At 43.3% G+C, this 13,894-nt stretch overlaps 1 protein-coding gene across 1 annotated transcript in view; it reads left to right on the top strand.

The window, feature by feature from the left end:
* The first annotated feature begins 4,883 nt into the window (after positions 1-4,883).
* LOC138493159 (lysozyme C-3-like) overlaps positions 4,884-13,894 on the top strand; it is a 138,272-nt gene continuing 129,261 nt past the window's right edge. The window contains exon 1 of the mRNA XM_069620344.1: positions 4,884-5,025. Within this exon, the coding sequence (XP_069476445.1) occupies positions 4,905-5,025 (121 nt within the window). The 5' untranslated portion in view covers positions 4,884-4,904. The remainder of the gene's footprint in view (positions 5,026-13,894) is intronic.

Below are 13,894 nucleotides of genomic sequence, written 5' to 3'. Positions count from 1 at the left end.
TGAGGTGGGTGTGACTGGTACAGTTCTGACTCAGCGACAGGAGGCAGTGCAGGTCACTGTGGAGGTGCCTGTGCCAAATCCTGTACCTGGGCCAACGCCTGCACCAGTATTCAACTGCCGGCATGCCCCAGGTCGGACCCATCCACAAGTGTCGGATGCTTCCACCCATACCGACACCCCAATGCCTGCGGATCTGGCCATTTGTGACAGGGTGGAACCTCTGCTAGCTGGTATTGTGAGGCGTACAGGCATCATTTGTGATAATGTGCAGGCTTACACTTGTGGGCTTGCCCATCATCACAATGAGGTCTGGCATCTCCTGAACTGGCTAGCAATGTTCCTGGTCTCGAAATGGTTGCGTGGGCTTGCCACTTATGTGACCCCCTCCTCGTCTTGCTCCCCTGTGTGCCAGTCATCCTCCAGGGTGCTTTCTGGCCTAGATACCAGCAGGGCCCCCTGTGTACCAGTCCCACCCATGTCGGCCTGTCTGGTCGAGCTGACATCCCTGCCTGAGTCGTGAGTCGACATTGGATCAGCCGAGGTGGTCACCACGCTGATACAGGGAGTGACAGGAGCAATGGAAATAGCGGGAGAGCAGGCACCCAGGAGAAGGGCACGGGCATCAGGCAATTTGGCAGCAGCAGGCTCAAGGTAGAAGGCTATTTAACTCAGGGCATCCCATCTCATGATGGCACACTCTTTGGTAGTAGCTTTCTCTATTTAGACAAAAGGTTAGGGAATTGAAGTGTTTCTTACTTGAGCTTTTCCCTTCTTTTTTTTAATGCTTTTCATAGTTGGTGCCTATTTCCTTGATATTTTTGATATGCATTTTTATGATTTTTTTTTATATGATAGTAAAATGCACCATACCACATCCACAACGCTCCATTTCCCTTGGGGTCCTGAGGAAGGCAGTGTTACTTTTTCTGCCGAAATGTCCCTTCTGCAATACCGTGCCACCAAGATTTGTTGGTACGGGCCTACATTGATAGCAAGGACGTCAACTTGGGATGTGCTTTTGGTCTTTTGTAATGGGTTTTTAGCATTTAGGCTATGTGACACTATAAAATTGAAATCGTCTGTGATCTATTAGACAGATAGGACTAGTAAGGTAGTACTTGATTGTGCTCTCTGAGACTGAATGTATTCATTGTGTCACCCATGTATGTGACTACCATTTTGATTTGTTTACCTATTTGTTAAAATGGGAAATTTGTCCCCGTCTGTTTACATATCTCGCATATGAAATTGAAAAAAGCGATAGGATTGTGCACAACTTAGTGCGAAATGTGAAATATGTGATGTGTTATTTAGGCAATAATAGTGAATGTAGGATTTTTTTATTCACTGTTTTATCTGTTCATATATGCTTTTTATCTGTAAATGTACAAACAGGTTTAATCAGCATTTTTAGAGTTGAAATTGTAGGACCGATGGCCTACGTAATAAATTATGAATAAGTATATATAAACATTAATACGTTTCTGTGTGTGCTGTTCTTTGAGGAAACCGGGTCAAAATGTCACTCCAATTCACCCCATTGTAAGACGCTCACTGCTTCCTGTCAACTCTGATATCTCATCTGTTGTACATTCTTTTGCAATAAAAAGAGCATTGTTCCTCCCTGTACATAGATAAATAAATAAACAAACCACTTACTCAGCCCCACTCTGCTACTAAACCAGCAGTGATCCCAATCACAAAGGTGAAACAAGCACAGCCTGACAGGTATACCTTTAGTGCCTCTGTTGGTAGGTCAAGGGCAGGCTACATGCTCTTTAGGAGGGGTGTGTGCTGATAACGGCAGAAACCCAAACAGCTTTAGTGCAGTGGATCCAAAATAAATGAATGTCCAATCAAGGTTCTAGAAAAATTAAAACAATCAATTTAAGAAACTAATTAAAACAATAAAAACTTCCCCTGCAAAAGAACCACAGAGAACGCAGAACTGTTAGGACATCTGACACTCTGGGATGTTAAGCAGCGGTGTTCAGACAAGGGGCTTTGGAGCAATGACAATTGTTCAAGGAATCTCCCCACCAACAGAACTGTGCTACTGTATAAATAGCCAGGTCCCGTTGCAAAACACTCTGCTGCTCTTGAGCTAGGCTGTGCTATAAGTAACAACGACAAAATAAAAAAAATGTCTGTGGTAAGCCTGGAAGGGAGCTTAAAAGTCATTATGATGATTTCAGAATGGTCCTTTAGGACAGGGACTCACAATACCATAGTTCTTGTTCTTTTGGTGCAAAACGGTGTTGAGTTGGGCTTCTAGGTCCTTTCATTGTGGTTGAGCCGGTGTTGAGATGTTTCAAGTCATGCAACTCCCACTGACGAGTCAGCATTGAGTCAATTCAATGTGTGACACCAATTGGAATGAGTAAGCATTTGCAACGGTCGAGTCAATGGCCTCCAACGTTCTGGACGGCGCGCAAGTTGGAGATGAGACAATGCTCCTGTTGGGTTTAGTTGGCATTCAAAATGGGCGAGTTGATGGTTTCCAGGTCAAGTTAACATATAAATCAGTTGCCTCCACGGAGTAAAGTTCAAAATCGCATTGATCAATGTATTCTGCAACCATGCATTGAGACGGCCTCTGTATGGCTCAAAGTGAAGCAAACAGTTCAAGGTTCAGGGAGAGCCAAAAGCATCAGTGCAGGTCAAGTGGTGGCTCAAAATGCACAATGCCGGCTCACAGATGTCTTCAGGTGATAAAACAGGGCCCATGCTGCTTCTGGACCTCTGAGTTGGTGGAAGGCCCAATACATTTCCACATTGTTTAAATAATGTTTAATGTGGTCTGGCACGCTCATTGTTACTAACTGAGCTTGATGAAAAGCAATATTACGACTTGCTCTTTTGCACACAAAAAACTCCTTTTTTGTCCTTTGTTTAAATGTGTAAACACATACATTTATAATCCCAAATTCATGAAATCATAAACAAATTCTTCATTTGCCCCACCTTTTTATTCTCTATAATATACATGAATAAATATTTATATACAAAAAAATGCTCTTTTCTAATGCTAATTATCAGATTTGATATACCAAGAGAATAGGGGAGTAACAGTTTGTGGTGCGCTTAACTTCCTTAAATCAATGAATGTCAAAGATGCATCAGAAACTACACATGAGGTTCCCCTCGGTCCCTTGTAGAGAAATTGGCAATACAGAAGTGGGTGTGCAGTTATACTACGCAAACAGACTTCTTGTTGAAGTAGCCAATACTCTGAAGTTAGTTCGAACCCAAAACATAATAAGAAACAAATGTATCCATCCATATATGTGTATGGTGGTTTTATTCTTTCCACAGCCGACACGTGTTTCGACCAATCGGTTGTCCTCAAGGCTAATAATTCAAGGGGTGGATCCCTAGTAAGCTGTCGACAAAACTAGTCTAGTAGCGGAAATAATCACGTATTCATTAATTGTGTTGCCATTCTCATTTTCTAACATTCTAATTATCAGATTTAGTGTATCATTATTTGTTTGCTTGAATAGACGTAAATGTCTTCTGTTAGAATTCTTAACTGTTTTTTTTCTTGTTGTTGCATGATGAAATAATCTCTAATTAGTGCACGTGCCTAAAATGATCATCTAGAATGTAATGAATCCAATGGGAGCGCCTTTGTGTATGTATAACGCATTGGCAGGTGTCCGTCACTAGATTTGTGGCTAGCACTAGCAGTCATTTATTGCATGCTCCCAGCGCCCTCTTAAAGGGCCTGTCATTGTGTAATGTTGGGAAAAAAGCAAAAAAGCATTGCAATCCCTATTTGCGCGAAAGAAATGCAAGCTGAACATAGTTCACTCTGGTATTGCCCCGATTTTACAAAATGTGCAGGCGGGTCATAAAACACCCACAAATGCATTGCACATCCCCCTGCACCTGTTTAAAACATGGGCCAGAGGCTGCTGCTTGCCTTTCGGATGCATTCCAGGGCACATCATATTTGTAACTCAAAATGCCTATCTGAAATGCATGAAAATGCTCTTTCCTAACTTGTGCACGTGTGCACAAGGGTGGAAGGCGATTTGCACACCCCCACAAGCCATTCGTGAATCAGGTGCAACAAATCAATTAAGCTAAAGAAAGGCTCCTCCATGGACACACGGAAGGTTGATGGGGTATAACAGTGTGAGAATGTGCCCGTAAAACAACACGTGGCAACAAGCGCTTTGGGAAAAAGCGCTATATAAGCATCAGCATAAATACAATAAAAAAAACATAGGAATATAAGGACCTGTAATTAAGTAATGTCAAAGGCAGAGGTCCAAAACAAAATGTCAACAGCTTCCGCGCTCAATTGAAAAAGTTACTGTTTAAAGGGGTCAACTTGTACTATTCTCCTGAGACTACCACATAAATGTTCAGTCCTGTCTAATAAATGTCCTTCGGGTCTATGTGCGCCTCGATGCCCGAGGGTGCCCGGCGCTATATAAGTAAATAGATAAAATAAATAAAATAAAATAAACACATAAAAGTTTCTAAAAAAAAAGCCGTACACCAGTTATGCAGTTAGATGTGATGTGAGTTCACAGATGGGTATTGAGTCTCAGAAAGACCCTGGGAGGAGAAAAGTGACCTGCATTTGGAATTGGAGCATCCACTCTTTGATGTTCACATTCCAAAAAGGTTGTCATGCAGCAAACATAAAATCTCGGTGGTGACGGAAAAGTCACATCCGAAATTATTGCTGTTTTTAATTCTGAAATAATTGCTGGCAATTATACGGATGCACTACAATATAACGTGGGCACGCCCGAGAATTGCATCGCACGCTGGCACCTGGCGGCATTTTGTTCTGGACTTTTTTCTCATGCCACTTCCTTGTTGCACAGTATATCCTGAGCAGTTCCTTCCGACCCAGGACCAGAAAGCCCGAGAGAGCGCGCGCAGAGATGAGGACCCTCGGCGTCATCGCGCTGTTAGTACTTGTCGGGACGCACTGCAAAATAGTTGATAGATGCGCTCTGGCTCGTGCGGCAGTAGACGGCGGGCTACGGGAAAACGCTGCCAACCGTAAGTATTCAACATTTGCAAAACTAACAGTGGTGTGCTGGCTGCTTCTAGGAAGTGTCAGGTGCAAATGTCTTTAAAGCACAGTGGTTACGCAGAGAAAGGGGGGTGCACAAGGATAACCCCTTTCTCCCTCGCTGCGGCGTCTCATCTAGTATGACGAGGGGTCCAAATGGCTTGCTCTTTCAGTTGTTCTCATTTGATTCTGCAGCTCCAAGGTGGACAACCTCCATCCTCGAATGACCAACATGTTGCTCAAACATGGCTAGTTGCCTTCCTCAAGTGAAGAGCTTGTAGTTCCACAATGGATGACCTTCATGTTACAGAGAACTGTTTCTAGTTTCAGGATGGGTGCCATTCTTTTTTGAAAGACTAGCGTTAGAAGGACTGCCATGATCAAGAGACGAGTCTGTAGTACCAGTAACGATGGCCACCACTCGATCTAGGAAAACTAGCCCAGAGGAGGACTGTATTATCACAAGACCAGTCTTTAACACGTGTATATGTCTGCTATCTTTGAGAGCCGACTACTCGAGCCAGGAAAACTAGCTCTGTGGATATCTTAATCAAGGCACCAGTCTGTAGCCCCAAGAAGGATGACCACCACCGTGTTAGCCATCCTGGAAAACTAGCTCTGTGGATATCTTAATCAAGGCACCAGTCTGTAGCCCCAAGAAGGATGACCACCACCGTGTTAGCCATCCTGGAAAACTAGCTCTGTGGATATCTTAATCAAGGCACCAGTCTGTAGCCCCAAGAAGGATGACCACCACCGTGTTAGCCATCCTGGAAAACTAGCTCTGTGGATATCTTAATCAAGGCACCAGTCTGTAGCCCCAAGAAGGATGACCACCACCGTGTTAGCCATCCTGGAAAACTAGCTATGTGGATGTCTTAATCAAGGGAGCAGTCTGTAGCCCCAATAAAGATGACCACCACCACTGTTAGCCATCCTGGGAAACTAGCTCTGTGATGGATATCTTATTCAAGGCACCAGTCTGTAGTCCCAAGAAAGATGACCAGCACCACTGTTAGCCATCCTGCAAAACTAGCTCTGTGATGGATATCTTAATCAAGGCACCAGTCTGTAGACCCAAGAATGATGACCACCACCACTGCTAGCCATGCTGGAAAACTAGCTCTGTGATGGATATCTTATTCAAGGCACCAGTCTGTTGTCCCAAGAAAGATGACCAGCACCACTATTAGCCATCCTGGAAAACTAGCTCTGTGGATATCTTAATCAAGGCAGCAGTCTGTAGCCCCACGAAAGATGACAACTATCACTGTTAGCCATCCTGGAAAACTAGCTCTGTGATGGATATCCTAATCAAGGAACCAGAGAAAGATGACCACCACCACTGTTAGCCATCCTGGAAAACTAGCTCTGTGGATATCTTAATCAAGGGAGCAGGCTGTAGCCCCAATAAAGATGACCACCACCACTGTTAGCCATCCTGGGAAACTAGCTCTGTGATGGATATCTTAATCAAGGCACCAGTCTGTAGTCCCAAGAAAGATGACCAGCACCACTGTTAGCTATCCTGGAAAACTAACTCTGTGATGGATATCTTAATCAAGGCACCAGTCTGTAGCCCAAGAAAGATGACCACCACCACTGTTAGCCATCCTGGGAAACTAGCTCTGTGATGGATATTTTAATCAAGGCACCAGTCTGTAGTCCCAAGAAAGATGACCAGCACCACTGTTAGCTATCCTGGAAAACTAGCTCTGTGATGGATATCTTAATCAAGGCACCAGTCTGTAGCCCAAGAAAGATGACCATCATCACTGTTAGTCATCCTGGAAAACTAGCTCTAGGAGGACTGCCATAGTCATGAGGCCAGTCTTAGATCCGGCATCTATGAGCCCCGTTTTAGAAGGAGGCCAGGTTGAATCTCTATGATATATGACCAACATCCTAAGAAATGCAACGTTTCATCTTCAGCTTTTATGAACTCCAGCCTGAAAAGTCCCAAACCTTGTTGCAGGTGGTATATATGTCCTTCCCTGAGTGACAGGCCAATCGTGGCCAGGCGGCAACCCTCCATCCAAAATAGACCAGTCCCTCGTGTCAGGATCAACAGCTTTCATCAGCAGGGAACTAGGTGCCACTGTATCAAGGACAAAGGGGAAAATTACCTGAAAGGAACAAAATATGTATAAAAACAAATGTACCCCTAGCAGAAAGTATTGACAAGAGAAAACTGGATTTGAGAAGGAAAAGCATGCACCTCCAAAAAAGAGAAATATGTGCAGATGATAATGTAAAATTTTATGCAAGGGAGTATGTATGATAATTGTCCCCAAAGCTCTAAATCGTCTAGATGTGCTGGCAATGTAATGTTCATGAAAGGTTTTGAATCGAGGGTGCTAAAATTGAATATTCTCCATGGTGGATGGGATTTTCTCACATTGTTTGTCTCTGTGTGTCACAAGGCTTGAACAGGTGAGGGAGAGGGTTTAATAGACTGATTCGGTGGTCAGAAAATTCAGACAGCTTTGTATCAGCTCTCCCTCCTGCAGAAAGTTAAACCCTTCCTCCCTCTGAACAGATTTAGATCCACTATTCAAGCACTGGTCCTTTCCCACGTGGATGGGGGCCATGTCCTCCTCGAGGGCCTCCCTGTGTCCTCCCTTGTTCCCTGGGAAGTTTCCTACACGCGGCCCTATGCCTCATCAAGGTTCTATGCAGATATGGCCACATCACCCCAGCCCTCAATGACTTTCACTGGCTCCCACTGAATGCACTAATCACTATCAAGTCTTGCTGCATCATCTATAAGGCAGTTGCCCTCAAGTCACCAAGCTACCTCGCGGAGTAACTCGGCATCTCCGGCAGACAGCACACCACCAGAAGCTAGCACACATGCAGACTTAAAATCTGTCGCTGCAAAGAGAGGACCTGGAAACAAAACTTCTCTGCCTACGCCCCAAGACTATGGAACTTCCTCCCCATCAGCATCAGACTGATCCCCACGCTCCTACAATTCAGAAATGAACTCAAGAACTACCTCTTCAAGGAATCTCTCCTCCTCAACACCTAGACCATCACATTGCCTCCTGCAACACATGACTCACTAGACGCCATCCGGCCCCCTCCTTCCTGCCCACCTGTATAGATGCACCCCTCTGTATCCTACTCCCAGTTGTATATCTATACTGTTGTATACCTCTTTAAAGTGCTCTGTGGCTTCTTAAAGCAAGGTCTGTGCTCAATAAATACAATCATAATAATGATAATAATAATGATGATAATAATAATAATAATAATAATAATAATAATAATAATGTCGTGAGTGAAGGAAAGGTGGGGGTTGATGGTGAAGCAAAGGGATTTGAGAGGTGTGCTGAGTTTGAGTTTGTGTCTGCAGGGGCAGCTGAGGAGGCATTCCATTTTGGAACAGTTGAGCTTGAGGAAGTGGACGGCCATCCAGGTGGTGATGGTGTTGAGACAGATTTTGAGGATGTGGCGTTATGAGGGGCATTAGGTTTGGTAGTATATTTTTGTGTTGTCTGCATATTGGTGGAAGTGGACATTGTCTTTGCTAAGGGTCTGTCAAAGGGTTTCAACAACAAGATGGAATTGGAGCGGAAATAAGGAGGAGCTTTGCGGAACCCTGTATCTGACGGGGCGGGCTCAGATTGAAAAGGGCGCATGGAGACAAAGTTTGTCCTGCCAGTAAGGAAAGAGGTGAACCAGTCAAGGATGGTGCCTGAGAGTTTCATCCTGTGTTGAGTAGAATGGTGTGGTCAATGGTGTTGAAGGCTGCATAGAGGTCAAGGAGTGCTGTGTGCCCTTTATCTGTCATGTTGTGGAGGTCATTGAGGAGTTGAAGTGTAGTGGTCTCTGTGCTGTGTTCAGGTCAAAAACAAGATTTGAAGGCTTTGAGTAGGTTGTTTTTGGTGATGTGGTGTTGCAGTCGGGCAGTGAAGATGTGTTCAATGAGTCTGGTGAGGTATTGCAGAATAGTGTTGAGGCAATCATTTTCTGGGAGTATGGGTTTGAGAGATGTTCAGATAGAGGAGATGGTACCATGTGATGGACAGGAGTTGATGATGTTGAGCCAGTGGGGACTGACATTGTTGATGCAATTGGATGTGGCTTGGAGTGGGCAGGCATCATCCAGGAAGTGTGCAGGTTTTGATTTGGTACTAAGGGTGATCAGGGTGTCTGTGTTGATGTGGTGGAAGGTGTCCCATGTGTTGCAATGTTTTGAAGCGGGGAAGGGAGTCAGAGAGGAGAGGATAGGGCTTGCCTGATGTGTAGTTTGGAGTTGAAGTAGTCCATGAGGGAGTTGCATATTACAGTTGATAGAGGTTTGGAAGGTGTGGATGGTGGTTTGGAGAGGGTTTTGACAATGTTGAATAGGTATTGTGTATGATTGGTGGTGGATTGGAGTTCTTGGAGGTAAGGGGTGGCTTTGGCATGGCTGTTTTGTATTTTTTGGGATAGTGTTTGAGTGTTGTTATGGAGGTGGAGATTGGGTTCTTTCTAGGTGTCTTGCTTCCTGCTTGATAGAGAGGAGAAAGCTGTTTAACCATGGTTTATTGGGATAGCTGCAGAGCGTTCGTGATTTGAGGAGGGCCATTTGTTGAGTGTCTATTTGATGAGATGTTGCAATTGTTGAGGAGAGTAGAGGAATGTGTGTGTGGGGAGGAGAGGGTTGTTTGAGTGGTGGTAAGGCTGTACCTATAATGTGTTTGTTTTTTCTGGCTGGGGAGTGACGGGACGTGTGGCAGGTAAGGGTAATTTGTGTAGTAGAGTGAGCATGAAGGGGATAGCAAAGAGATCTGACCATGACACCCAGGTTCAATTTTCCAAGGGAATATGATTTTTGCTTGAAATAAAAAGGCCCGGGTGATGGCAGTTGTGTGTGGGGTAGGTGATGAGTTGTATGACATCATAGGGGGTGAGTGGAGCGGGGGTACTCTTTAGTATGTGTTTGCTGTGTGGGTGGGACCTACCAGGTTTGAAGTCACCAAGGTAGATATTGATGCAGGGGGAGCTGTGGTTTTTAGATATGAAGTCAGTGCAGTCGGTGCAGAAGTTGAGATTGTGTGTTATGTGACAGTAAATGAGGTGGAGAAAGGTGGGGTGTGAGTGTGATGGAGGGGAGCAAGTGAGAAAGAGTGTTTCAAAGGATGTGTATGGGGTGTTTGGGGTTTTTAAGTGTGAATGACTGTTTATATATGATGGAAATGCCACCACCTTGTTTGTCTGGGTGATCTCTGTGGTGGATGGGATAGGGTGGGAGAAGCATGTCAGGGATGATAGCTGTGTGGTGGGGTTTGAGCCAAGTTTCTGTCAGGAAGAGTATACCTGGGGATTGTGCGCTAATGAGTTAATTGGTTTTATATGTGTGAGCAGGTGCAGCGTGGCAGCTGGGAAGGATGTAGGTGTATGCAATCAGTTGTTAGTTGAGTGTTGGGGTGTGGTGTGATTTGACTGTTCTTTGTGTGCTTTGTATAAGGCATGTTTGTGGAAACCAGTGGCAAACAGGGCTAAATGGTAACAAAGAATGATAATTTCTAGAACCCTTAGCTATGTTATGCTGTGGTGTGTTGTGTTATTTTATGTTATGTTAAGGGAACTTGAACCGCACTGACTATTACCTGGAGGTATCTTGGCGCTGGCTGAGAACTCAAACAGGAGGCAAAATAACTGGACAACACCACCAAAGTGGAAAACAAGACTAACCTGCAACAAAAGAAGTGTGTTTTTTTTAGAGATTTTCTAAAAAGAAAATGATCATCCATCTTGCAGATACAAAGAGGAAGACAATTCCACAATGCAACAGTGGCCACAGGGAAGGCCCTTAGCTCTGTCAACCCTTTTCCTCGGGACGCCCAGGTGAGTGGACGCCCCAAAGGATATGACTTAAATTCCCAAAGTAACCCAAAAGTACTTCAGCAGGAAAGAGTTATAAACAGGAAACAGAAAGCCAGTCCTCATTTGACAGTGAAAGCAGCAGATGCAGGATGATGATAAGGAGCTGGGCGGGGGACGGCAAGGGAAGCTTCTGGCTGCAAAATCATACCCATAAGGATGCCGCGGGGAAAATCTACACTACCTTTCTACCTTAATTGGAGAACATAGGAGGTGAATATGTGCACCATTACAAATGATAACGATCAACGAAGTTAATAATATAAAATAGGCTTGCACAATCAACCAGAAAATAGAGTGAAACAAACACTGTTCTTTCAAGCTGGGGACATCTGGGACTCTATTAACTTGATAGAAGAAACTACATCCAAATGTGAAAATAATGAGAATCTGGCTCGTTTACAGCCTCACAAACAGTACCTCTTTCTTACACCCTTGCTCTCTTAAATGCTGGCTTTCTAGCTCCCCCAGTCAGAAAAACATGTGAAGCAGAAATGCTGCAAAAAATAAAACATTTTGACCCAAAATTTGCTTTTTATGTCTTAAAATGTTAAATGTCACGGTGCCATATCCTGGAGGGTTGGAATAAAGAAATGATATGCTTCTCAATAGAAATGCATATCGACAAATAGCAAGATGAAAGATGATGTGAGCTTAAATGCCATGAATGGTGGAACTCACTTCATATTGGTTAGCCATATATATTACAGGGCCTGCAATAACTGCACTCAACTTATTGTTAAATTGCTCAACTCATACGAAGAGCAGTTTTTAGGCGGCTTATCACTTTTGCGCCCTTTGACGAATCCTCAACAAACATTTGCAAAAACAAATATATGGCCATCTCTGAATGATTTTGCAAAGTTTGGTGCGGTTTCGTAAAGGGGTGGGGGCAAAGTTATAGGGAGGTCGCAAAACATTTGACATCTGAATAGAAATGCATTGAAATAAATGTCGCTCATGACTACAGCCCAAACCACTGGATGGATTTGCACCAAATTGGCACGAGGAGTGGCATCCTGGTCTCGATAGCGTGCTTTTGCAAATTTGGTGTAAATCCGTCAAGTAGTTTTATTTTTAAAATGTCCAAAAAGTCACTTAAACACAATTAGTGACATCTCCATCTGGTCTACGGACTCATTTTCCTTATTTGGAGGCCACAGACATCTTTGAGCCAATCATGGGACGGCGTGGTGTTCGCAGACCACAAACACGCATGCTGGTTGGCTATTGAAAGACGTGAGTTGCATCAAACATTTTGAAATGGTCGCCATATTGGATCTGCCAACAACAGTCTTTGTCAGCAGCAATCACAGCAAGAAAAACTCTGGAAATACATTTGGGGTTATTTTTGTGGCTGAAAGAGTGTTGGGAAGGGTGTGGAAGTGGAACATAGAGATAGAGCAGTTTTTATAAGCGGAAAACGGCTGTGGTGGTGCTGTCAATTCTGCGGTCTGCGGTCAATTTTACTGTCTGCGGCCATATTATGGGCAGCGAATACGGACATGTGTCTACAGACATCATTGAAACTGGAAGGTTCTGGGTCTTGATATATTTCTACATAGTAGTGAGTGTGACTAATATATATATGTGTTTGGAACAAAAATACATATGTCAGTTGTTACTGACATGTGTACAGTGGTTGTACCATGGCTAAAGTGTATAGTTGTAGCCATGGCAAGGTTATACCATGGCTAAAGAGTATAGTTGTGGCAATGGCCAGTGTTGAGTTTCTTGGGGACATGGTTGTATAGTTGTGGCATGCCCTCAATAATCTGGACACTGGATATGGTCAAAGTAATATGTGTTTAGTGATTATGTAATGAATATCAATACTGTAAATTGAATAATGTGGTTATTGGATTTACAAATTGTAATAAGTATGATATTAGGTAAAGGCGCTTAGTTGGATATGGTGAGAAGGGTATACTGTGTGTTTTTCTTTGTTTGTAAAGAAACAAAGAAACTATAGTTAATATTAGAGCACAATTTATGAAATACAATTAATTACAGCTGTAGACATATATATTTATTTAACCCTCATAAGTAGTACATTGTATGCACTATGTTTGATACACCATTTGTGTGTGGTACACTGTTGTTGTCTTCACATAAAGTAATCATTGGGTCATTGGGTAAAAAAATCGAAGGTGGATAGAAAAAACCCATACACTTTTTTAAATTTTGCCGAACTGAAGGAGTAGTCTGGCCTGTTGCAACTGCTCTTTCTTTTCATTTGTAAGTCGTCTGATCCTTCAGCCTACTTCATGGTCCTGTTGGAACTACTCTTCCTTGTCTTTTGCAAGTCTGATCCTTTAGACTACTTGATGGTCCTGTTGAAATGCTCTTCTCTTTTGTAAGTCTGATCTTTTACACTACTTGATGGTCATGTTTTATTGTGGAGAATTCCCGAAAGCCATGTATAATTTTTGTTTCTTTTTTAATGTTCTTATTTTTTATTGAAAAGGAGCCTGCGTAGAAAAGGGAAATAGTTGAATATAAATGCTGTTGTTTAAAAAATATATTTTGTAGCAGCATTTTATTGAAAGTTTAAAAAATTCATAGGTGAATAAGGGGCCCCACTATTTGTAACTTTTTTACATGTAAGGAAAAAGCATTTGCAAAACAGCTGCTGAATTTCAAGGGTTTTGTTGCGTTAAATCTGTGCAATTTAACTGCATGTTAACAAAGGTCTTTTCAGTGAATTTCAAGGGTTTTGTTATACCATCGTTTTTGTATGGGCCACTAGCCATTGCCTTCGGGTGTTTCAAATGTTCCCCTAATATCTTTCTTTTGGACTCCCTAGGTGGCCATTGCCTTTGGCAGTGGCCTCGATACATGTCTTTCGGGCACCCTAGCCAGGGACTTCGGCCGTGCCCCCTGTAACATTTAAAGCACTAGCTTTCTCTCACACTCACTAGCCATGGCCTTTGCCCATGACCATTGGCCAGGGCCCCTTTACATGTTGTCCCAATAGCTTTC

Source organism: Ambystoma mexicanum, chromosome 10 (assembly GCF_040938575.1).
Source record: "Ambystoma mexicanum isolate Mex_15411 chromosome 10, UKY_AmexF1_1, whole genome shotgun sequence".
Classification (NCBI taxonomy): Eukaryota; Metazoa; Chordata; class Amphibia; order Caudata; family Ambystomatidae; genus Ambystoma; species Ambystoma mexicanum.
Note: the sequence above shows the minus strand (reverse complement) of the source record. Positions and strands in the feature narration are given on the sequence as shown.